This window comes from Lactuca serriola, chromosome 5, assembly GCF_051521515.1.
Source record: "Lactuca serriola cultivar US96UC23 chromosome 5, Lser_US96UC23_V15, whole genome shotgun sequence".
Lineage (NCBI taxonomy): Eukaryota > Viridiplantae > Streptophyta > Magnoliopsida > Asterales > Asteraceae > Lactuca > Lactuca serriola.
The window spans coordinates 239,257,866-239,284,870 of NC_136412.1; the positions used below are offsets into that span (position 1 = coordinate 239,257,866).

General features: G+C 38.0%; 3 protein-coding genes across 3 annotated transcripts; 1 reads left to right on the top strand and 2 right to left on the bottom strand.

Annotated features, from left to right (window-relative positions):
- The first annotated feature begins 3,358 nt into the window (after window positions 1-3,358).
- On the top strand, window positions 3,359-4,908 carry LOC145050297 (bidirectional sugar transporter SWEET16-like). Its single transcript, XM_078998572.1, has 6 exons — window positions 3,359-3,392; window positions 3,496-3,532; window positions 3,660-3,873; window positions 4,014-4,172; window positions 4,289-4,408; window positions 4,618-4,908. The coding sequence occupies exons 1-6, from the start codon at window positions 3,359-3,361 to the stop codon at window positions 4,906-4,908; spliced, it is 855 nt and encodes a 284-aa protein (XP_078854698.1).
- Window positions 4,909-5,072: 164 nt separating this feature from the next.
- On the bottom strand, window positions 5,073-8,305 carry LOC145053802 (F-box family protein). The gene is made up of 7 exons (XM_079001905.1): window positions 7,359-8,305; window positions 7,114-7,239; window positions 6,786-6,890; window positions 6,305-6,701; window positions 6,065-6,194; window positions 5,675-5,969; window positions 5,073-5,594 (listed from the first exon to the last, which is right to left on the bottom strand). The coding sequence occupies exons 1-7, from the start codon at window positions 7,989-7,991 to the stop codon at window positions 5,349-5,351; spliced, it is 1,932 nt and encodes a 643-aa protein (XP_078858031.1). The 5' UTR covers window positions 7,992-8,305; the 3' UTR covers window positions 5,073-5,348.
- Window positions 8,306-23,142: 14,837 nt separating this feature from the next.
- On the bottom strand, window positions 23,143-26,232 carry LOC145053803 (enolase (DUF1399)). The gene is made up of 8 exons (XM_079001906.1): window positions 25,895-26,232; window positions 25,707-25,824; window positions 25,239-25,625; window positions 24,910-25,164; window positions 24,314-24,837; window positions 24,108-24,232; window positions 23,845-23,996; window positions 23,143-23,695 (listed from the first exon to the last, which is right to left on the bottom strand). Exons 1-8 carry the CDS (start codon window positions 26,074-26,076, stop codon window positions 23,237-23,239), a joined length of 2,202 nt encoding a protein of 733 aa, XP_078858032.1. The 5' UTR covers window positions 26,077-26,232; the 3' UTR covers window positions 23,143-23,236.
- Window positions 26,233-27,005: the final 773 nt, after the last annotated feature.

Below are 27,005 nucleotides of genomic sequence, written 5' to 3' on the forward strand. Positions count from 1 at the left end.
GCATGCACGTAAAGTTTGCAACTTTACGTGATAAGCATGCCCTAGGAGCTTAGATATATGGTTTGGAACCGTTGCATGTCTCAGATTTGGTCTGTATGGGAGGAGAGTTGAAAGGACTCGACGAGTTCCAAAGTGGACTCGGCGAGTTCTATGAAGATGGTCTTAGACTCGACGAGTTGGATGAACGACTCGGCGAGGCCTATGAGGATTGTCTGGAACTCGACGAGTTGTTCTTCAAACTCGGCGAGTCATATGAACTGTTACTGAGTTAAGAAGGGTTTAAGTGTAGAAGGTCCAACCCTTCGTAGTTGCACGCGGAGTTAGCAATTTAACGTGTAGCAATAGTCCCAGAAACCCAAATCCTCCAGATGGATGCTCTAGTGAGGATTTGGAAGCGAGTAGGAGATCTGCTCGTGGGACTCGGCGAGTTGTTCTTGGACTCGGCGAGTCGGATCGCGAGTCAGTCTAATCGTCCCAAGAAGTGAGTTAAGGGTGACTCAGTAAGTGGGAAAAAGGACTTGATGAGTTAGTACTGGGATAGTATGAGAGGGACTCGGCAAGTCTGTGCCATGACTCGGCGAGTCCAGTCAAATGGAAGTTGACTTTGACCAAGGAGTTGACCTTGGACCAGGGGTAGGTCAGTCATTTAACCTAAGAATATTTATGAGTGACTATCTATGTTTATGGATGTATAGCCGGAGGATTACCGGTGCAGCAGTCAGACGTCTAGCATGCAGACTTTCAGCAGCTACCTTTCGAGGTGAGTTACCTTCCAGTAGCAGTGGGTCTACGGCCACAATGTCGGCCCACCAGTAGGAGTTGTATGTTAGATGATTGTCTTTGTGATATTCATCTAGGTTTGTTGCTACTTGATATGTTTATGTGCTAGTATGTTATGATGTTATGTGATAGTGGTAGTAGGGGTGAAATAGTCCCCGGTTACCGGTCGAAAGGACCGAAAGGGAGGCCAGCACCCAGATATGCTAGGCAGTAGCCGGTCGAAAGGACCGAAGGGGAGGCCAGCACCCAGATATGCCAGGCAGTATCCGGTCGAAAGGACCGAAGGGGTAGGTCGGGCACCCAGATATGCCTGACAGTATTCGTATGTTATGTGATTGTATGGTATGTGGTACGATGGGGGAACTCACTAAGCTTCGTGCTTACAGTTTACCGTTTTGTTTTCAGGTACCTCTTCTTCAAAGGGGAAGGAGCTGGCGCGGTAGCGGCACATCATACACGCACATTGTTTTCCGCACCATGAGTTATTCTGGGATTTTGTACTCTGACATTATGGTTGTTTTTATGTTTTGGTTTTCAGACACGAAATATGTTTATGAAATGATAGGATCAAATGACGTTTATTCACAAATGTTTTCCAAAGTATTGATTTAAAAATGAAATTTTTGGACGTGAAAATTGGGTCGTTACAAAAGCCATCTCCAACTTGACAAAATGAAGAATGCAATTGTTAAGAAATATGATTATATATGATTATGAGTGGATTAAAAGAAAACACAAATTTGAAATAGCCATGCATGAATAGATTGAATATAACCTTCAACAAATAAGCTCATGAATAGTTACCTAGAAAAAAGTAGAGATGATCTGTAATAAAGAAATTCATGGTTGCTTACCCAGATAACAATATGCAACCATGATGGGTTTAGCACTCCTGATGGTGGTGTTAGATACTTGATTCCACAAAAAAAACGACATATTGACATGCATTTAATAATATGATCAAGAAGTGTAGAAGATAAATGATATTGTCATCACCATAGAGACCCAAAATTACCATTAATTTCATTGAAGGCACATTATTTTAACAAGAAATCCAATTAGGTCTACGGTAAGAAAAAATGCAAAATTTATAGAGAAAGAATATTTTAGAAAGTTTCCCTGAGCATGAAACCTTATTATGTGTCCATATTCCCTGGAACTTTGTAAATTGAGAATATGAGATTTTAGGATTCAACTTTTAAGATTGAAATTGTGTTTTAATGGGAAAATGTCGGAGATAACAACGCACGACTGGGGGAATAAAAAATGAAAGTCATTTAATTGATAGTTTGATTTAATTTATGAAACATTTATGTTTAATGTGATTAATTTCTGAAAGTGAAATATAATATGTGTATTGAATGTTAAGCATAAGTTGATTGTACATGATGTAGTATGTGTGGTACCTCTTAAATTTCAAGAAAATATCTAAAATACTTTATATAATAGTATATATATATATATATATATATATATATATATATATATATATATATATATATATATATAAAGTAAATCAAAATGATATAAAAGTCAGTTTTGTCGGTCAGTGAATAAATCCGCAACGAAAATCTCTCAAAAATATAGTCTTTGTAGAAGTGAAATATTTTGGATCCAATAATAAGAAAACAACAAATCATGTCGACCATTTTTGTCGTTTTCTATAAAAGATATGTAATAATTTAACTATTAAAATATTGGAAAGCATAGAGAATAAAAAGTTAAAAAATGATTTTTTTTCCTTTAAAAGTAAAGATTAATTTTACAAAATGACCAGTTCTATAAATCTCAATTGTACTTAATAGGTCAATAAACTATTTTTGTTTGTTTCATTATACCATTCACAGTTAGAAAGATTTCAACCTTAGGTCATTTATAATGGAAGTTGTATGAGGATTTAATTGATTAAGAGAGATTAAATGTAAATATAATATAGAGGAGAGAGAGTGAAATTGAATGACTATGGTGCAATGAAATTGTAATAAAAATTTATGAATATTTTAAGAACTAAATTGAATGTATATTCTCTTTCCTATATATGGCAATCCATACAACTCTATAGGTTTAATCCATTGGAGATTGTGTTATGTGATAGTGGACGATTGTTGTATAAGATCTTCAATACCAATTAATTGGGTCAAAATATACTTTAACGATGTAAGCAACCAAAAAGAAGGTTTATCAACCTATCGAGCACATTTATAAAAATAAGTGACATAAAAACTAAATTGTGAGTTATGTTGACCATTTTATTTGTTTTATGTCATTATCTCTATATATAAATGATAAGATATTCAGGTTTTATGGTTTGAAAATTGAAACCCATGTAAATTAAAGCCAAGAATCTTCATTTGACTTCATGTTGAACGATGGAATAGAATTCAAACAAAAAATAATTACAAAACGAATAAGAAGACGAATCTAAGCTACAGTCCAAGACTGGGAATTCTTGAGAAAACCCATAAAAACCTTCACCAATTCATTCCAATTCTTATCCAAAATCTAACCATCGAACTTCTCCAAAACTCCTTAATTTGCTTCTAAATATTTCAGATCAAACAATCCAATTATACATACAATGGTTGCTGCAGACTTTGTGGTCGGGATCGTAGGTGAGCTCTAATTCAAGACCTGAGACACTGACATATGCATGCAAAAACAGTTTATCTCATGGTATTTTTCTACATTTAAATGTTTGTTTATCATATCATGCAGGAAACATCGTCTCTATACTGAGTTTCACTTCTCCCATGTAAGTATCAGTCAGTTTAATTATGATGGAAACATAAAAAATGTGATTCTCACTACCAAGTTAACTAAGATCTGTTTATTCTAATAAAACCTGAGCTGATCGACTTACTACCTTGTAAATGCTGCAGATCACAATTTCGGGACATTGTGAAGAGAAAATGTGCTGACAACTACAATGGAACACCATATATTGCAACGTTTTTGAGTTGCTCTTTGTGGATTTTGTATGGGCTACTTGACCCGGATGAAGGTCTTCTTATTGTCACTGTTAATGCAGCTGGTGTCGCCATGCAATCCCTCTACCTCATTCTACTTTTCATTTATTCATCAAAGGAAAAAAGGGTAAAAGAGAATATATATATATATATATATATATATATATATATATATATATATATATATATATATATATATATATAATTTGTTAAAGCAAAATATATGTGGTTTTATATATAACCTTAAAATGTTATGTATTTCGTCAGGTTAAATATTTTGGGTTTGTGGTGTTGGATGTTGTGTGTTTTGGAGTGGTTGTGGCTTTCACGCTTGTTGCATTTGAAGGTGGATCACGACGTACGTTTACAGGCATTCTTTGTGCAACTTTCACAACAATGATGTATGCCGCACCTCTGGCTGCATTGGTATGCAAAGTTACTAACCCTTGATTAATTTCATCTTCTTCTTCTTCTTTGTTCTCGCTTGTTTTATTGGTGATTTAAATTATAATTACAATTACATATGTATAATATGCATACAGAGAACAACAATAAAGACAAAGAGCGTGGAGTATATGCCGATTCTCCTTGTGTTCTCTCTTTTTGTCAACGGGTGTGTTTGGCTCACTTTTGCTTTGCTGGTCACAGATGTTTTCGTCCTTGTAAGTGATCTTGATATCCTCTCTTTTGATATAGCAATAAAGAAGAAGTGAAAATCCATAAATAAGATATCAGGTTCAAATATGAGTATCACTATCATTGCCATGGGGATGCTATGATTTACTTGGTTTATAGACCGCTTTATTATATGTCATTCTAAATCAACTACCAAAAACAATTTAAGAACTCATATAAATAAACATCATTGCAGGTGCCAAATGCGATAGGGATATTGCTAGGGGTCTTACAGTTCTGTGTTTACTTGATGTGCAAAAACTCGACACCTATAGCTATGGTGAACGAAAAGGAAACTGAAATTCAAGACTTTTCTTTTGGAGATATTGCTGGAATTGATGTGAAAGCCAACAATGCAATTCCACAAAAGCGTGCTTTGAGTCGACTAGACGCCTTCCCGATTATAAGGTCACCATCCCTCAGCCCTAACAGGTCCAACTCTACTCAACATCATGAAGCTGATGTTGAACATGGTGGTGCAAATTAATTAATTAAGGATTTTTATATCAGATTCAAATTTAACCATTGTATTTGATTCCATGAAAGTTCACCATTGTTTTGCAATGGTCATGTAACCAATTGTATAAAGAAAACAACTCTACTATTATTGTTATTATTATTGAATGGCATATATAATACATACATGTAATATTGGTAAATCTTCAAAATATATAAATCTTGGTAAATTTTTTTGGGTATAGGAAATTAAGAAAGTTTATTTGGGTACGTAGATCACAATAAGAAGTGGGCCCGCCCTTGGAGAATAAAGATTACTAATTAACCTTGTCTTGAAGCAACAAGTCAAGTATTATCTTTTAGTCTCCCTGGTTTAAAACCCCAAAAACAACAAGAAAACTCGGGGTCTCAATCATCCATGGAATGAACAAACAAGTCTTTGACTTTGAGTACGTTCCTCTAATTATTTAATTAATCCCATCTGATTCTACAACCACTTGCTCCAAGAGTCTCGATTATCTCTGTGGAAAGAAGCGGTCTAAGGGACCCGATCATCTTGACCTTTTTCAGTCGAGCACAACAAGCCCTAAGTGCCAATTCATACCCTCTTGCCGACACATTTGTTAAGTTCACAAGCTTTGCATCCTGCATGCGTGTCAAGTTCCCCATCATCATGCACAAACCCACATCAGATACCCCACAGTAGCTTAGGTTTATCTGCATCAATCAATGTACATACAAATACAATCACAACACTCCACAAAAGTTAGAGTATATTATATATTATGGAAATTTACCTGTTGCAAATTCCAAGAGTAGTATGCGAGTGACCAAAACCCCGCATCAGTAATGTTCACACAATGTTTAATATCCAATTCTGAAAGCTTCCTACATCCTGATGCAAGAGCTGTCAGACCTGTGCCTGTGACTTGGGTAATACTACGCATCTCCAAGTCGGATAGTTCCTCTAATTGGCTTAAATAAGCCATCCCTTTGTCTGTAATCTTACTGCAGTAACATATATTTAGCTTCCTAATCTTTTTGCAACCACTGCCTATAAAACCTAATCCATCATCACCAACATCTGAACACCTACAATTAAAAAAAAAAAAAAAAAAAAGATGAGAGGAAAGAGTAGAAGCAATATATATGAAGATTAAAAACCATCATGTAAATGTAACATTTACCGGTATAAATCAAGTTCTTTAAGGTTTTTGCAATGTGAAGCGATATAAGACAATCCCTTATCTGAGATATCGGTACAAATCCCTAATTTTAAGCACCGAAGCTCCAAACATTTAGATAAATATTCAAGTCCTGAAGAAAAACAGGAATAACAAATTTTATTTAGTCAATATATTCCATGGTTATACTGCAGAAAGCAACCATTCCATTTCTTCCCAGATTCCATCAAATCAGCCACTAACCTTTGTCATTGACGCTACATTCCGTTAGATCAAGCTCCTCAAGTAAGGGACATGATGACCCAAGATAGCTAAAACTTTTTTCACTGAGCAAAGAGCAAGACTCCAATTTGAGGCAGGAAAGCTTTCTACATGACTGTGCTATGGCTAATATTGCCATATCAGTGATGTCATCACAGCAGGTTAAATCAAGTATCTTCAAGTTAGGATGCCCAGATACAAGCTTCACAATGCCTGTGTCATTTACTCCTTCACATTTGCTCAAACCAACTTCAACCAAAAGCAAGCAATTACTGCTTATAATATCGAAAAAAGAGTCGGCAATTTGAGCTCCATGAACCCTAAATGTTTTTAGATGCTTCAAGTCTGTAAAATTGTGAAAAACAGAGGTGGGAAGCTCCTGATGCATCAAAAGAGATCACTTAGTTTGGAGAATCATTGAATGATGGCAAGCTTCATAGTAGACTGAATCGAATAGACTCACAAGAAAATGGTAACCAACATTGAGCTTTTGAAGGCCTTTGCATCCTCTAATGACACTAATCAGACCAGCACAACTTACATTTTCACACCTCGTTACATCTAATACCTGCATTCAGAAACTATAATGTATGTGAAACCGATTAAAGATATACATGATTGTGCATAACAAGTATGAAAGCAAATACTCTATCTTCCCTGGTGCCCTAGATTATTTGAATCTTCCTAAAACTAACAATAAATGTAAGAAATCAAAATGAGATCAAAATAAATTCATTCAATGTATATAATAAATAAATAAGGAAGAGGAAAAAAATTTGAGGGTCAGAAACCTGTAGTGAATGACAACCATTTCCAAGAAAATGCAATCCCTCATCGCCCACTAAACCACATCCCATCATAACCAATGCCTCCAACTTCTTCAAACGACTTACTGACCTTAATGACTCATTACTTATCTACAAAAGAAAGGACAACCCCCATTAATTGAGAAGACGAGTCTAAATTCAGTACTTAAAATAGATTCGACATGATAGGATAAAAATGGTAAGATGTATCATTGGAGTCATGAATTTACCTTGATGTACGACACGCAAAGATGCTTCAACTGGGGACACTTTTTTGATAAGAGATCGATTCCCAAATCAGTTATCTCCAAACACCATTTCAAACTGATCTTCTCCAATTTCTCACACCCAACGGCGATCTTAGCTAACCCTACATCCGTCACTCTCAAACATTTATCCATCTTAACCTCCCTCAATTCCTCAGCACACGTTAGCGCTGCCGCCTCCCTGTCGCCAAACTGACTACAGTGCGACACATCCACAGCCTGCAACCCAGGGCACGACGCAACCAGCATCTCCAGCCCCGAAAACTTCAACGACGTCGTCCTGGACAGCACCACCCTCCTCAATCTTTGTGCCCATCCATAACAGCTGACGTTGTTGAGCAATACAGAGATTGTCCCGTCGTAGATCCGAGGACAGACGGAGAAGTCAAGCGTGTCGGCGCGGGTGTAAGTTCGGAGGAGACCCGGGATGAACTCGGGTCGTAAGAACTTCAGATGAGTCCGGTGACTAGATTCAACACGGTGGAAAAACTTGCAGGTTGCACGGAAGGATTTACGGTCGGAATCATCGATGAGACAATCAAGAACTCGTGCTAGGAGGTCGTCCGTGAGGAGATATAGAACTAAGCATGAATCCATTTGATAGAGAAGGTAAGGTACGATCGGAATCTAAAAATCTATGCATCTAAGTGGGAACGAAAAGGAAGAGCAGGATGTTCAGTGGTTGGTGGGTAGCAGCGGAGAGAGAACGACAAGACTTGAATCTCCGTTTCCGGATGACGGTCATTTTCTCCGGCGGTTTGGGAGTTCCGGTGGCGTGACACTAACGGCGGTTTCCTTAGTACGGCGGAGGTACGATCATCAGATCAGTTTTAGAGAGAGAAAACAAAAACCTGAAAACCCGTTGGCAGTGATAAGCTGTGTCGCAGATTTGACGTAAATATTCACGTGACACTCCATGTGGCAAAAGCAAACGCGTGATTGATTTTATACCGTTGGATATAGCAAAGTGGGTGACGAGACAGGGGTACAGTGGGGGCCATGTACGTGCAGCGACCGTACCTATCTCATATTCATCCGAGTTTGAACAAGATAAACATCACACAAATGGTCCCTAAATTATTACTTAAGCGATAGATTTTCTCCCTACATTTTAGATATTACATGTTGGACCAACAAAATATTTCTTGAACCAGTTAAGTCCTTGTCCATTGTCCAAGGCAAAAGGCCGAAATGTAGGGTTGACAATTCTCGACACAACCCGCGACACGACACGAAATAAATGAGTTTGGGTTGAGTTTTTCAACCCGCCAACCCGTTTATTAAACGGGTCATATATGGGTTTCTCAAAAAATAAACGGGTTGACCCGCCAACCCGTTTATATACTCAATAAAAAAAATTATTTTATTTTTAAATGTATTTATATATCAAGTATTAATATTTAATAAGTATTATATAATATATACCATTGATTCATAGACCATTTGACTATTTTGACATTTTGACTCGTGGTGGGTGGTCTAAGGTCATAAGTCGTAACCTCTAAGGCTAAGTCTGTAACATGTTTCTATAAATGTTTTTAATTTTCATTTGGATGTTTAAGACTTAAATGACTAAAATTTGGACTCACGAACCCAAATCTGACCCACAAACCCACCAACCTGTGAACTCGTATATATAAATGGGTTGGCGGGTCATATATGGGTTTATGTTCCAAACCCGCTAACCCGTGACATGTATATCTAAATGGGTCGTGTTTGGGTTGGCATATTTTGACCCGTCAATCTGCCAACCCGCGACACGCCAACCCTAACACGACACGATTGTCAGGCCTACCGAAATGTTTATTCGATACATCATCACGTGGACTTGTAAGCTTTCATGTTGTTGTTTGATTTAAAAGAGGCCTACTTGACACTATTTCAATCATTTCCTATAAGAAGGTGTAAAAACTGAAAACAATATAAATATGGCTTTATTTTCGGTAGTTACAAACAATTTTATATCAAAAGTAGGATTGTTTATAGGACAGCCATTATATTTTGTTTATTTTTTATAATTTAATCATTGTATCTTATTTCTCTATGTTTAGTATTGGTGTCATACATATTGTATAGATCTAAGATCCTTTATTTGATTATCTTAAACATTATATCATATTACTGTGAATGACAATGCAAACCATAAGGGGTTGGTTTTCCACAAACATGGTATCAAGCCATCTGACTTAGGAACGACCTCCACTTATGTCGGGTTTTTTTTCTCCACAATTTCGCCTATCCTCAAGCACGTCGTTGATCATCGGCCTTGGGTCTCACGCCAACATCAACTGTGACTTCACAATTGGTTCAAGACCTTCAGTCTTGCATCGTCAATCTCCACTGTGTTTAATACATGCGTTTAACTATGACTTCTTGCTACCCAAGATCTTTCTCTACCTTCGATGCTCTCAATCATTGGATATCACAATTGGTTTTGCACGGTGATTATTGCTACAATCTCTCTACCTTTGGTTAGTATTCTTGAGTTTTTTTCAAAAATAGATTGAATATATAAAAACTTTGTAAAAATGGGTTGATTTTATTTTCATTAGCAAAAATGGGTTTTTTTATTTGTGGCCCCACATAAAAACCAACCATCAATATATTAATTTATATTTTGACCCCTTCAACTTTCATAATAACCCCACAAATCATATATTATTTACTTTTTATATCTTTAATTTTTTAAGTTTATATTTTAATCTTTATTACATACAATATATATATATATATATATATATGTTTATTATTAAAATTATACAATCCAAATTTATGTAACACTTTAAGCAATAGATATTAGTATAAAAATTTAGACAAAGACTTCAAATATACAAATATCAAATATATATATATATATATATATATATATATATATATATATATATATATATATAATTTTTATGTCAAATTATTGGTAGAAAAAAAAACAAAAGTCATTGAATTGTCATATTCATTATGTGTAAAGTAATGTCTCAACTGTTACTATTTACATGCAAAAGTAATCTTGATTATCATTATCCACCTGCAAAAGTAAAAGTAAGAATTGTTATTTTCATCTGAAAATATGTAAGTAAAAGTTAAAAAAAAATAATTATAACTTTGTTTACGTTCAATTCATTTTCTGGTGTATATATTGAGTTCATCATTTTCATAAACCATACTTCTCACAAATTTGAAATCCCAGCTTTTCTTCTTTAATTTTTAGTCACGTTTGTAACTCCATACACGAATCTTCCTTCGCAACTAAATTGTAAGGTACATACTATTATCTAAATTTCAAATATATAATGTGAAACATTATATAAAATATGATAATTTATATATTTTATCTTATTGTTTATTTTGCAGTTACAAATAATATGGCCTACGAATACTAGTCTTGTAGATCTTTTTAACAATTATGGAGTATCACAACCGGTTCGGTCTATTGATTTTGTCACTAACCCCTCTGAGGTACAATTTTCTTTACCTAATGGTGATAGATGTGAGACAGATAATGACTTTGGATTTGATGAACCCAACTCCCAATTTAGTGAAGATAGTGTTAGTGAATCATTAAGTGATGTTGGGGATGAGTCTGACGATAATGTGAATGAAACTCTGATTGTGAGTAAAAGTCCAATTATGAACTTTATGAACGATATTGGAGACGAAGGAGACAATAACATACTAGATATTCAAAGCAAAATTCATTTAGATTTTTGGAATGAATCTGAAAACAAAATAAGGTTAGGAATGTTGTTTGAAAATAAGGATCAGATAAAAAAGGCAGTAAGACTTTGGTCGATCAACCAAAATAGAGTGTTTAAGGTTTGCGAAAGTAAAAGTAGTTTTTGGATAGAAAAGTGTAAAACTCTTGGTGGTGAAGAAGGAAGTTCTAATACTGACCCATATAAACCGCAGTGTGCATGGTATGTTCGTGCAATGAAAAAGAAAAACCATCATATGTGGAAGATCACGCGTTGGTTGGATGCACACAATTGTTTCGGATCTTGTAGAGGCAATGACAACAGAAGTCTAAATGTAACGTCCCAAAATTCAAGACTAAAAATTTCTTTTAATAAAGTATCACTTAAAGTAAAATCATCATTTCAAAACATAAACAGAGTATTAGTTTTCAAAACAAATGTTCATTATCAGAGTAAAACATTTCCAGGCTGACTAATCTATGGTGTGTGCCATGCGATCATCCCGAGCTCCATCATCCGCTACCGGAAGTACCTGAAACCAAAACTGAAAGCCGTAAGCACGAAGCTTAGTGAGTTCCCCAGATACCACATACCATACAAACCATTCATAGCCAAGAACCATACATATATATATATGTATGTATAACTAAATGCTAGTCTTACCGTTAGTAGGCCTCATTCACGAAGCCGATCTATAAGGCGGGTATAAGGTTGCGGCCTATAAAATGACGCTTAATGGGTGTACACTCACACCCACCGCTTGCTTGATCGGTGGAGGATCGTTAGCCGAACGGGTAGGATAGGGCAACCTCATCCTCTCATTAAAAGTATAATATGAAATACAAAGTAACTACATATTTTTTAAAATTTCCCAATCTTAGTTACTTTAGGAAAAGTGAACTGATGCAATACCATGAAATTACACTTTGCACCCTTGCTAAGAAGTTAGTGGAGCGTGTGTGGTTTATCGGCACACTAATTGGTTCTAAGCAAAGGTGGCAAAGGGTGATTCATTGTTTATCATAGTTCGATGGAGCGTGTGTGGTTTACCGGCACATTGAATAGGTGATCGTTACAATGAAGGCACCATGTGAATTTGCATGGTAATTCACACCCGCTTTGTGATCCTCGGTATCCCAGTCACAAACAAGAGGGGCATATCGAGATTTAAACATGCCATTGAATAGTTTCAATGAATCTCATCCGAACCTAGGAATTCTCAATACATTTAGGACTTAAAGTTATGTTTTATGGTGGAGAATTAATGAATCGTCATTCACTTACCTTTATATTATTTTCATGTTGGATTACGGCATCCCTTTTCTAATATGTAAATATTGTTGTTGGATCCTAGCCCTAATTTTTCTTATTGGGTGATAATTATGGATTCATATTATAATCTATCTTTGTCCTTTCTATTTGTAGATGTCGAACGCAAACAACGCTGCTGCTAGTTCTTTCACATTGATGAGCCTTTGTCAAAAGGTCACTTTCGATGGTACGAACTTTAGCAAATGGATAAAATACATTCGCACCATTGCTCGCTATGAGGATAAGGAGTATGTCCTCGATGAGAAGCTCGAGAAAATCAACCCTGAAATCGCTACTCCGGCTGAAATGACCACTTTTGAAACTCATGAGCGAGATGCAACGAAGGTACATTGCATCATGATAGCCACTATGAACTCCGAATTCCAAAAGTCCTATGAGGACATGTACCCGTACGAGATGCATCAAGACTTATTGGAGAGATACCACCAAAACGCGAGACAAGAGTGTTATGAGATTTTCACTAACATGATTTCCGAAAAGATGGGTCATGGAGAGTCTCTTACCGTGCACCTGCAAAAGATGCAAAGGTATGTCGACCGTCTTCGCAAGTTAAATGTTGACTTTGGGGAAGACTTGGCGATCGACATGGTGCTTCACTCTTTGCCTCCAAGCTACAATCAATTTAGGATGACCTACCACATGAACAAGGAGGAGGTCACCCTAAGCAAACTCCAAGGTCTTTTGAGGGTCGCTGAAAGCAACTTCAAGGACAAGTATGTTGCAAACTCCCAATCCGCCCGCTGCTCCTATCTTGGCTATTGGACAAGGAAAGGGAAAGAAGAGGAAGGCTTCGTCTAAGAACTATCGTAAGGTTAAAGCCCGAGATTGTGCCTCTTCTAGTGGGACCAAAGTTGATCCTGCTAAGCCCTGCCCTAACCCAAAGGAGGCAGAGTGTCACCACTGCCACAAGATAGGACATTGGAAGAGAAGCTGCCCAGAGTACCTGCAAGCCATCAAGGAAGGAAAGATCAAGCCATCTTTCGCAGGTATATGCACAATTAAATCTAACGATTCTAACCATGCTATTTCTTGGGTTCTTGATACCGGTTGTGGTTACCACATTTGCTCTAATGTGCAGGGACTAAGAAGAAGTAGGGATGTGGAGCAAGGAAGGATCAATCTAATCATGGGGAACAGAAGATCGTCGCCTGTGACCAAGATTGGAGTGTATTCTTTAGTGCTTAGGAATAGTTTATGTTTAGATTTGAACAATTGTTGCTATTCGCCAGAAATGGCTAGAAACATCATTTCATTTCATGGCTTGTTTAGACAAGGTTTTAGATTTTCTTTTAATAATGAGAATGGTTCTATTTTAGCTTATCTAAATGATGTCTTTTATTTTGAAGCTATACCATGTAATGGAATATATGAAACTGTTATGATTGTTGATAACTTAGGAAATGATGTTTTGAACATAGACTCTTCCAATAGTGTGGATAGAGCATCCTTGTGGCACTGTCGTCTTGGACATGTCAACAAGAAACGCATAGCCCAAATCCAAAAGGATGGAGTGTTGGAGTCATTCGACCTTAGGGAAGATGACACGTGCGAGTCTTGTTTACTTGGAAAGATGACTAAGTCACCCTTCACAAGTACGTGTGAAAGGGGTGAGGGTCTATTGGACCTAATACATACCGATGTATGTGGACCGTTTAGATCAACCACGAAGGATGGGAACCGCTTCTACGTAACTTTTACCGATGACTATAGTAGATATGGGTATATCTATTTGATCAAGCAAAAGTCAGAAACTTTTGAAAAGTTCAAAGAGTTCAAGAATGAAGTGGAGAATCAATTGGGCAGGAAAATCAAGATGGTTCAATCCGATCGAGGAGGAGAGTACCTAAGTCTTGAATTCCATGATTATCTCAAGGAGTGTGGAATAGTTTCGCAATTGACGCCACCTAGGACACCACAATTGAATGGTGTGGCAGAAAGGCGTAATCAAACCTTATTGGATATGGTTCGCTCTATGATGAGTCGTGCTTCACTATCAATCTCCTTTTGGGGGTATGCCTTAGAGACTGCCGCCCATATCCTTAACCGAGTCCCTACTAAGAAGGTTGCCAAAACAACTCACGAGATGTGGACAGGGAAAGCTCCCTCGTTGGCACATATCAAGGTTTGGGGTTGCGAGGCTTTCGTAAGACGAGATACTCACGACAAGCTCGAACCTCGAAGTGAGCGATGTATTTTCATCGGCTACCCGCAGAAATCCTTTGGATATCTCTTTTATAGACCGAAGGACAATGTTGTCTTTGTTGCGAGGAGAGGGGTTTTCCGAGAGCGAGAACTCATAAGCCAAGGAGACAGTGGGAGGCAAATCGAACTTGAAGAGATTCAAGAGTCGATAGATGAAGGAACCTCTACCGCTGGCACTCAACCCGAGGAGGAAACTCCGGTTGAACCGATTGACGAGTCCTTACCTCTTAGACGTTCCGATAGAGTTAGAGTTCAACCCCAGTTTTATGGTTTTCATAATACTACCGAAGGGGACACGTATATTAGTGATGGTACACTAATAAACCTTGATGAACCTAATAGCTATAAGGAAGCCATGGCAGGCCCGGAGTCTACAAAATGGAAAGAGGCAATGGATAGCGAGATCCAATCCATGTATGATAACCAAGTTTGGAATTTGGTTGATTATGTGCCCGGACGTAAGACCGTTGGGTGCAAATGGATCTTCAAGAAGAAGACCGACGTGGATGGAAACGTACACACATATAAAGCGTGATTAGTCGCGAAGGGCTTTACTCAAACTCCCGGAGTTGACTATGATGAGACCTTCTCACCAGTTGCGAAGATAAAATCTATTAGAGTGATGCTAGCGATTGCCGCATTTCATGATTATGAGATTTGGCAAATGGATGTCAAGACCGCTTTCCTTAATGGAAAGTTGGCTGAAGATGTTTACATGGCTCAGCCAGAGGGGTTTGTGGATACGAAGCATCCGAATAGAGTGTGTAAGCTTGAGAAGTCCATTTATGGACTTAAGCAAGCGTCTCGCAGATGGAATCTTTGCTTTGATGAGAAAGTCAAAGAGTTTGGATTTGTACTAAGTGAAGATGAATCATGTGTATATGTCAAAGCCAGTGGGAGTATAGTAAGCTTCCTCGTTCTATATGTCGATGACATATTGCTCATAGGAAACAACGTCCCGACTCTGCAGGAGGTTAAGTCCTGGCTCGGGAAGTGCTTCGCTATGAAGGACCTCGGAGAGGCTTCTTACATTTTGGGAATAAGGATAGTAAGAGAGAGAAGTAAGAGACTAATAGGACTTAGTCAGAACACTTACTTAAAGAAGGAACTGAAACATTTTAGTATGGAAAACTCGAAGAAGGGAGAATTACCGATACAAAGCAATGCCAAGTTGAGTAAGACTCAAAGTCCGAGTATCGAAGCTGAGATAGCTGAAATGAGCCAAGTACCATACGCTTCCGCAGTTGGCTCAATCATGTATGTTATGACTTGTACTCGCCCTGATGTAGCCTTTGCTTTGAGCATGGTTAGCAGATATCAAGGGAATCCTGGCAGAGCCCATTGGATTGCGGTGAAGAATATCCTTAAGTACCTTCGGAGGACGAAGGAATGGTTCTTAGTCCTCGGAGGGAGTAATGACTTGAAGGTGCGAGGGTATAGTGACACCAGCTTTCAGACCGACAGGGACAACTACCGTTCGCAGTCAGGCTGGGTCTTTACCCTGAATGGAAGAGCAGTGACATGGAAAAGTTCCAAACAGGAAACCGTAGCTGATTCAACGTGCGAATCAGAGTACATTGCAGCGAGCGAAGCGTCGAAGGAGGCAATATGGCTGAAGAACTTCATCGGTGATCTTGGAGTCGTACCTGCCATAAAGGAGCCCATGGAGATTTTCTGTGATAATGAAGGAGCGGTTGCCTTGACCAAGGAACCGAGAGATCATGTTAGATCTAGACATATCGACAGAAAATATCACTTTATTAGACATCGTGTAGAAGAAGGACAACTCGTAGTTAAGAGGATATCATCAGAAGATAACCCAGCAGATCCGCTTACGAAGGGACTGAGCAGGGTTAAGCACTTGCAGCATGCTAGGAGTATTGGGTTGAAGGATGATATTAGCATAGATTAGATAGTAGTAGAAACATGTAATAGATAAATGTAATTAACATTTGATGATTAAATAAAGGAGTTTTATTTATGAGTAATGTTACTGTCTTATGTTAATTGTTTAACTATTGTTTCATTTTGCATGTTTTTGACTTCCAGAATAATTGAATTTATTAAGAATAATCGAATTATTCAAATTGCCCACAATCGTTCATATGTTGGAAGTAGATATGAATGAAGATTGTCGTGAATTGGTGTGTAGATTGTCTAAATGGTATTAGACATAGCAAGAGATTGTTGCGACGTTCATGAGTGCTTATGAACTGGTTTTGAGCATTGGAGCAAACCCGCGCTTGCTGGAATCACCTTATGGAATATAATATAAAAAGGGTGATCGCAAGACGATAATATCATATAGTCTTAAAACCTAGATATATGGTTTGTTATTTGTTAATTGGTTGTACATTGATGATGCGAAAACACATCAGTAACTCGATGTTATAAAACGCATTGTTGTGTATAGTTGATTAATGAATAAGTAAATGCATATAAGTTGAAGTTTATCTGTAACTTTTATTCTGAGTAGGTAAAAGCGATATCTCGGCTGCTCGATGATTTGATTTGACTTATGTGTCGGGCCCGGTCAGAACTAAATTGATGTGTTCGATTAAGTTCTATGTCAAATAAATCGGAGATCGAGAAACCAAAATGCTAGACGAATCATTCCATAGAATTGTCAGCATGATATCTAACAGAGGACTGTACGATCCCTTATCTAAAGGACAAGATTGATTAGATCAGAGTTTGACATCGTCTTTGAGAGCTATGATTGCAAATCGAATTGTACTTGTGCATATAGTTACTAGACTTATCCAAGTGGGAGACTGTTGGAATAGTGTCTAAGGCTGCAACTATATTAGGCAAATATTTGACCCGATTGTGCATGGTCCTTTTGGGTTGCCTTCACCATAGCAACTTGACAGGATGATTTATTATGAGAGAATAAATATTATTAATATATTGTGAGAATAATATAAGGAATAATAATATTGGCATTTGATTAATATAAGTCATAAATTAATTAGTATTAATTTGGTGACTTAAAGAGATTAATTAAATAAGAGGGTATAAACTGTCAATTGTTTGATAGTTACACTTTAGACTGTAAATCCTTAAGGGATAAGGATTGGACGAATTCTAGAGCTTGGGATAGCTCAAAATCATCCAAGGCTTATCTATGGTAAGGATTTGGATTGCTTTAAGGAAAGGATTATCCAACTAGGGTTTAAGGTGAAACCCTTTAGGAGTCTACAAGTATAAATAGACCCCATGGCATAGGGAAATCGGCACCTCTTAAGAATAAAGAAACCCTGGCCGATTTCCTCCTCCTCTCCTCTCTCTCAAATCATCTTCATTGTTATTTGGTGTTTGTAAGCCATTAGAGGAGTGACAATTGTGACTCTAGAGCTCCAAGACAACAAGATCAAAACAAGAGATTCAAAGGTAAGCTTCTAGATCTGATTTTGTATTGTTTTATACCTAATTAGTTGTTAGAAGTCTTGGATTCAAAGCATGTTTAATTAGAAAGCCTAGATCCAAGCATTAGGGTTTTGCATGCGCACATAAGAAAGTTCTTATGGCTAAAACCCATCACGTCTTACTCGTGTCAAGCCATTATGGGGTGCTGACCTGCCCGTTGGTCCTAACAACCGACCCTCGGGGACTATTCCACCCCCTACTACTACTATCACATATATCATAACATAAACATATTATCAGACATATATGGGGTGTCGGAACTACCCTTCGGTCCTAACAACCAAACTTGGGGACTATACCCTCCTACTACCACTATCACATATAACATATCATGTCGGCATATAAACATATCATCACATATTGTCAGACATATATGGGGTGTCTGACCTACCCTTCGGTCCTACCAACCGAACTCTACTACTATCACATATAACATATCATGCCAGCGTATAACATATCAGGTAGTAGCAAACCTAGATGATATCACAAAGACAATCATCTAACATACAACTCCTATTGGTGGGCCGACATTGTGGTCGTAGACCCACCGCTACTGGAGGGTAACTCACCTCGTAATAGTTGTTGAACTGTGCGGGAATCCTCTAACTGCTGCCACTACTGCTCAGGAAATCCTACGGCTATAATTCCCACAAAACACTTAGTCATACACTGCTATCTGTTCTTAGGGTAAAATGACCATTTTACCCCTGACCAAGTCAAATTCAAAGTCAAATTCCAGTCGACCTGACTCGCCGAGTTGGCTCGCCAACTCGCCGAGTCCCTATCCCATTACTCGTCCTCGTCCATGACCCCACTCGTCGAGTTGGGCCATCAACTCGACGAGTTCTTCTCTTATATGAACATCACATGAAAACTCATCCGACTTGTCGAGTTGATGAACAACTCGTCGAGTTCACCTTCATCTGATGAACAAGTTCTGTCCTCGACTCGCCAATTTAATGAACAACTCATCGATTTCATTTTCATCCTTAAGAAGATTGCCTTGGACTCGCCGAGTCTGCTCATGCACTCGCCGAGTCCCTAGAATTTCCAGAACAATGGCTTAGTCTAGAACGTTGGGTCACTCCCTGGGACTCCCTAAAACCTTTCCACACTCAACTGGGTCCTTTTGACCCTCACTGAATGGGACAAAAACCTTGGACTCGTCGAGTCCAAGAATGGACTCGTCGATTCGGTCACATCCCTTCACTAGAACTTCGATTTATGATGTAAAACCCTTGATCAAAAGATAGATCTATGCTTCTACAATCGATCTAGCACGTAAAGTTACAACCTTTACGTGCTTGCATGGGACTTTGAGCTCAAAGGTCCTAAAACAAGCTCTTACAATGCATAGGGCCTTCTTTGAGTGCAAGAGCCACTCATTTTTGTCTTGCAACCCCTCTTAGGACCTAGATCCAAAACATCAACCCCAAACCATGCTTGCAAACATGGTTGGTGACCAAATTGGCTTAGAAAAACCCTAAAACTCCACAAAATGGGATCTATCTAAAGAGCAAACAAGGTATAGACTTTATACCTTCTGAAGACTGCAAATGATGTTCAAAATCAGATCCCTCAAGCCTCCTCTTGATCCTTCAAGCTTTTCCTTCCTTCCTTGGATCACAAAATCACCAAAATCACTCCAAATGCCTTAGATTGCTTTAATAATGGCTAGGGTTTGCTATGGGGGTCTTCTGGGAGCAAATGGGACGAAGGAGGCCAAGTTAAGGTGTTTAAATAGGGTGAAAACCCTCGGATTAGGGTTTTTGTCCAGACAGGGCCTACTCGCCGAGTCCGGGACTCGACTCGTCGAGTCCACAGCTTAAACTCCGCGTCTCATCCCGCTTCTACTCGGCGAGTTGGTCCTTCAACTCGCTGAGTCCAAGGCGAAAATGCAAAATATTTTAAAGAAGAGAATACGTACCAAGAACCAGGTGCTACATTATTATTTGCTAATTGGTTGTGCATTGATAATGCAAAAACGCATCAGTAACTTGATGTCATAAAATGCATTGTTGTGATGATTTGATTAGTGAATGGTAAATGCATATAAGTCGAAGTTTATCTGTTCCTTTTATCCTAAGAGGGTAAAAGCGATATCAGGGCCCCTCGATGATTTGACTTATGTGTCGGGTCGGGTCAGGACTGAATTGATGTGTTCAATTAAGTTCTATGTCAAATGAATCTGAGATTGAGAAACATACTGCTGGACAATAAGTATGACTATGTTCCATGTAATTGTCCGCACGATATCTAGAACAGAGGACTATACGATCCCTTATCTAAAGGACAAAATATTGATAATATCAGAGTTCGATAGTGTCTATGAGAGCTACGATTGCTAACCGGAATGTAGTTACACTTATAGTTACTAGACTTATCCAAGTGAGAGACTGTTGGATTAGTGTCTAAGCCTGTAACTATATTTAATAAGTACTTGACCCGATTGTGCATGGTCCTTTTGGGTTGCCTTCACCATAGCAACTTGATAGGGTAATTTATGGAGAAAGAGAGAAGATATTATGATTTATTAATATATTATAAGAATAATATATTAAAAGAGAAATCATATTATTTGATTAATATTGGTCATAAATTGATTAGGAATTAATTTGGTGACTAAAAAAGATTAATTAAATAAAAGGGCATAATCTGTCAAATGTGTGATAGTTAAGTTTTGGGCTGGGAAACCTATTGGACTAAGGGGGAACGAAATTATGATGAAGGATCATCATATTTTCGTCCAAATCCCTATTCCAGAAGGTTCCATGGGCTGCTTGGTGATTAAGTTGTCCATTAGGGTTTTGGCAGAAACCCTAACAGCCTACAGTATAAATAGAGACCCTTGCATGCAATTTTCGGCCACTTGATCCCAAGAGAAACCCTAGGGCCGATTTTAGCATCCTCACCTCTCTCTCATATTTGCCTTCTTGCTTGTGGTGTTTGTAAGCCATTAGAGGAGTTACACTTATGACTCTAAGCTCCAAGACAAGAAGAATCAAGAAGGAATCAAGCAATCAACAAGAGGTAATCATCTAGATCTGATATGTTATGATAAATTTCGAGTTCATACTTCTAGATCTAGGGTTTGCAAGTCTTGGATTCATTGCATGTACAATAGAGAAGCCTAGATCCAAGCATTAGGGTTTGCATGAGCACATAGGATGTTTATTTGTGTAAAACCCATCAGTAAGGCCTTATATGGCCTTAAGCAGGCTCCACGCGCCTGGTATTAGTGGTTCGCTGTTTATATCTCTTTTATTGGCTTCACCAACAGTCGGTCAGACACCTCTCTTTTCACGTTTCATCGTGGTTTGGAGACTATCTATCTTTTTCTTATGTGGAAGATATCATTCTCACGACCTCTAGCCCAACTCTCATCACGAGAGTTATTACAAGACTATCATCTGAGTTTTCCATGTCAGACTTAGGTCCTTTGTCATTTTTCCTCGGTATTGTTGCTACCCGTTCCTCAACCAGTTTGTTTCATTCCCAGATTGTGTTCACTAAGGAGATTCTATCCTGAGTTGATATGATCTACTACAATCCTTGTAACACTCCAATAGACACCAAACTAAAACTCTCCTCATTTGGGAAGTTGATTTCTGATTTGACCATCTATCGAAGTTTATCCGGGATGTTAAAATATCTGACCTTCACTTGTCCATCTATTGCATATGCGGTTCAACAAGTTTGCCTCTTCATGCATGACCCACAAGAACCATATTTTCTAGCCATTAAGCATATCCTACATTATCTTCAAGGTACACTTCACCATGGTCTGTTCATCTGTCTGTCTCATGTCGATTGTTTGGTTTCTTATTATGATGCTATCTGGGTTGGCTGTCCCTTGACATGTCGGTCTACTTCTAGGTTCTGCGTTTATCTCGGCGACAATCTTGTTTCATGTTCCTCTAAACGTCAACATGTCGACTCTAGGTCTAGTGTTAAAACCGAGTATCGGAGGTGGCCAATGTAGTTGGTGAAACTACTCGACTCTGAAATTTGCTTCTTGAGCTTTCTTGCCCTTTGACTCGCTCTATGGTTGTATTTTGTGACAACGTGAGTGTCATGTACTTAGTTTCTAACCTAGTTCAGCACCAACGAACCAAACATGTGGAAATAGATTTGCATTTTGTCAAGGAAGGTGTTGCTATTGGTCAAGTTCGTGTGTTACTTGTTCCTTCAGCTCAGATATTTTTACTAACGAACTACCTACACAGTTGTTTTTGGATTTTCGGGACAATTTAAGCATTAGGGAACCTTCCGTTCAAACTGAGGGGGAGTGTTAATTGTATTATTTATTTCTCTATGCTTAGTATTGGTTTCATACATACTGTATAGATCAGGCTCCTTTATCTAATTATCTTAAACATTGTATTATATTATTGATGAATGACAATTTAAGCATTAGGGAACCTTCCGCTCAAACTGAAGGGAGTGTTAATTGTATTATTTATTTCTCTATGCTTAGTATTGGTTTCATACATATTGTATAGATTAGACTCCTTTATCTAATTATTTTAAACATTGTATTATATTATTATTGAATGACAATGCAAACCCTAAGGGGTTAGTTTTCCACAAACAAAAAAATAACTGTTACATTCGATTGCCAGTTTGAACGATCCGTTTCTAATAAACCATGCCGTCTATATCAAGTTCAACAGAAAAGTTGCGAAAACATAAAGTGAGGTTTGGTTGTAGAATTATGTTTCCAAATACCAGAAAATGCTTTTGGAATTGAAAAGGTATAGAAAACAATATTTGATTTATAAAATTTTAGAAGTCGCTTGTAGTTTAGAAAATTGAAAAATTATTTTTTCTTGAAGAATCTGTTGAAAAATAATAAACCAAACAAGTTTTAAAATTTTCAATTTTTCTTAGAATTTTTTTTTTGAAAAACAAAGGATTTTTCTATAACGAAACACACCACAAGTCTTTTTCACATCACAAACCGGTTGCGATTTGTGAACCTATTTCAAACCGTTACTATAGACTTGAACTTTTTTTGCTTCCCAACCGGTTTCTAAACCTAACCGGTGTTCACTCAAACCCGTTAGACCGGTTTGAAAAAACTATTTGGGCACCGCTAGCCAAAACAATACTAAATTAATATATAAAATGAAAGTTTATAATTGAAAATAATTATTACAAACTCAAACAAAAGGCATGAATATGCATCAATCAACCAAACAACGCTTGCTTATACAATTCATCACCACATTCCTCAGCCGAATAACTCTTTGTCACATAATCCACCCCTTCTCGTGCCATTACACCCTCAGCATTCCAATACCAAGGCTTAACATAAACCGATTTCACCAACGACTCAAGCACGATAACCGAACCCCAATCCCGGGACCCATGTCTTGCTTCTTTCAGCCTCCTTCGAACCAGCAAACTCCCCACATCTTCCCTTGTAATTTCTGTAACACTTCTAAGTATCGCCATGTTAAGAAGCAGCATGAATACCGTATCTTCTTCCGGAAGGAATTCCACCGAGGACAGTTTCCAATTCAATAGACCCGTTGCTCTCCCACTAGGGTTTTCCTCCGTGAACCGAACAATTGTCACGAACCCCTCTTCATCGCCTTTGTTTTCATCATCCCAATACTGCATTTTCCGCCCGTTTAACAACCTAACCTGAGACACAGTCAACATGGAGAAGAAGGTAAATCACTACGTCCCAGACTTGAACCTAAGACCTAATTTGTGGAATCTCACATTCTTTAAGTAATTAATTAAGCGGATTCAAGTATATTATGTTTTTTAGATGGAATTGAGTTTCTTACTTGTGAACCGGTGGAGGTAGTGGTTTTAAGATCGAAATCCATAACGATTGATGATTCCAACCGCATAAACAGTTCGTGTCCGGTTGAAAGGCTCCATTGAGCTTGCCACCCTTGGGACGCTTTCTTCGGTGTCGCGGTTCCTATCACCTTCTCTGCACTAGATCACATATGAGAATTGATACCATATAAGATTAGGTCAATACAACAAGACACAAAAAATAGGAAGTCATGGTGAATGTGGATTCGAGTTTGTAACAACATACCCGGGGCTCTCCCAATTGAACCAGCCACATACAACCATGAGCCTTCTCGTATTTCTATACATCGATCCTCCCATTTTACAACCGTAGGCTTGTTACTACCTCGTCTCCAAAACCCGCCTCCAACTCTGCCATTACAATCGAAAAAATAATAATTTGTTTGCTGATAGATAAAAGATAAGAATAATGTAATTACTAAGAAATGTAACCTCATACGAATAACGAAACACTCTCTTCCTGCATGATCAAGAACTGTACGAGACAGCCACCGGCCTTCTTGAGGCCGGTACTGGTTCATTTTCAGAACCACCTCCGACACCATGGCTCCCGAATCGTCGGTCACCCGGTCAGGCACCGACTTCAACAAGTATGGTGCTTGGGCAGGCGGCGTAATCGATACAACCACCCTCATTCTTTGCCCGACCACTCCATCCAATGTGATTGAAGTTGCCCGAAGCAACTGGTTCCACATAAAAGTCTTGGAATCCAGCAGCTTACTTCCATTCATACACACTACTCCCCCTTTTCGCCTTAGTTCAACAACCATTCCTTTCGTCCCAAACTCACAGTAAAGATTCACTAATTTCTGCCATGAATTTGAAGGAAGGGTGGATATGGGGTTGTTTATTTTAAGGTCTCGGTGACATCGAAGGAACTGGAAGCGTAAAAACTCCTTTGATACATCCATTTCGAGTGTCTTCATCATAGGGATTTGCTTTACCAATATGTTAACCTATTTTCGTAAATAAAACTTCAGATTATCAAGAATTTAAGATCAAGAAACGGTGTAAGGTGACCGACTGACCTCAAGCAAGAATCGAGGCAACAATGGCCGGTACTTCACGTTGACATCGGTATCCGTAACTTCCCAGTGAAGCGGCGGTGGGTTTAGGCCGCCGGCACCACCAATGGCCGAGCAGCCGGCTTTCTCGTACGGCTGATCAAACACTTTCTCCCAAAGCTTCTTCGTCACCTCCAAATCCTCCTCCTTCACTGATTCTCCAGAACCAACGACCTTCTCCATTTCCTTCCCATCCATCGTATATGCTGTCGGGTAGCTCTGATTCATTTAACATCACGACCTTGATCAATTTTATGGATTCAGATGCTAAAGTTTGGATATTTTTTTTATACCTTATGAGTAATCCACATCAGTAGAATATCCGATGTGGGTACAAAACTTGAGTTGCTATCGGCGAATTTTTGTGATATAAACACAAAGCCCTTGTATCGGTTTTTGGCAGCGATTAAGTATACGAGTTCTAGCATATAAGGCTTGGAAAACATGGTGAAGAGACATCTTTGCTTAGATACTTCTCCCAAAAGACGATCGGCCGGAAGAATCTTGCTTTCGTGTATGTCACCGGAATCGGACTCATTTTCGAAAGGTTCACATGGGTATTTAGCAATCCAAATCTCTCTGCATCTTTCTAAAGCATAATCTTTGTTTTCTTGGTTAAAAATGGCTGGTTTTCCGATGAGTTTCGAGAATCTTGATTCGCAGTATTGTCTGTAAGTTACCTGAAATAAAGTTTCGTGTACAATCGTTGATTTTGAATGTTGAAAAGTCAAGTGTCGATTCAGAAAAGAAGTCAGACATACCGGATTTAGAGTGTGACAGAACCAAACCCATTCAATATCAAGAGAAGGAAGGATCATCGGTGGTTTGCCTGATTCCGGCGTAAGATCAGACATCATTGGCATCCATAGTTCATGATACCTGCAATTTAAGCCATTAAAAACACCCACAGATTAAGGGTTTGTGGTGTACGTATTTATCAACTACATACCTACGAATGGATTCAACAAGAACAGGTGTGTGATGGAGCCAATGCGATTCTGCAACATCTCTCAAGAACCCAATGTTTTGTCTGGCGGCGGCCACCAGATCCAAGCTCAGTCGCACCAGCTCCTCCTCCGATACCTCACTGAGGCTTCTCGGGGACGGCGATGGTTGGTCGGAACCAGACATATCGGGCCCTTTCTTTCAGCAGATAGTTGTGGAAAACAATGGTGAATGAACAGTATGAATTGAGTAAAAAGGAAAGTGGAACTCCGTGTGCGACTGTGGTGGGTTGTCGTTTTTGGCATGTGAGTCGTCGTGGCACTTAGGGACTACTTTTGAGGAAGTGCTATCGAGAAGCTACAATACAATAATTCTCGTATAATTATTGTAATATTACACGACAATATCGTTGATGCTGATGGAAAACGAAAGGTATCAAACTTCTTAATTTTTAAATCACGAAAGTGATTTAGGATAGGTTGAATTGAATGAGAATTCTTTGTGTTATTGTCATTTTTTTTTTGTTAATTATCGATTATGAGTTTTTGTTTTAGTTAAAATGTGGATCAAATCGGGTTATTGACTTATTGTCAATCTATCCATTTATGTTGGGATAAATGTCGGATGTCTGCGAACAAGTTTTTAAAGTTTTAAAAAAAAATGAATTATCAATTAATATAAAGTTTTTATTTCATAGCAAAGAAATTATATTTTAAAAGGCTATATCAAATAGATTTTAAAAGTTTTTAGATTTTTTTGTTTAATATAATTTATATCTTTTAAAAAACATATAATTAATTTCGTCAAACATTTATATATAAATAAAAATTACAATTTACAGCTGCTATTATTTTTGTTAAACATACCTATACCTATCATGTGTATATTTTTCTTGTTAAGTGTATTAAACAATGAAATAGTTTTGATGTGTCCTTTCCATTTAACCTTTCAATTATTGCTTAACAAATGTCACAACCACTCCACCATGTCGCCCTTATCCTTTAGCTCATTAGATATTTGGGGTATTTTAAATGATATTTTGGGTGATTTGGGGATCCATACCGGAACTTTTGTTGTACATGGTTTTTAGGTTTGGGCATTAGTTGAGGTTTGTT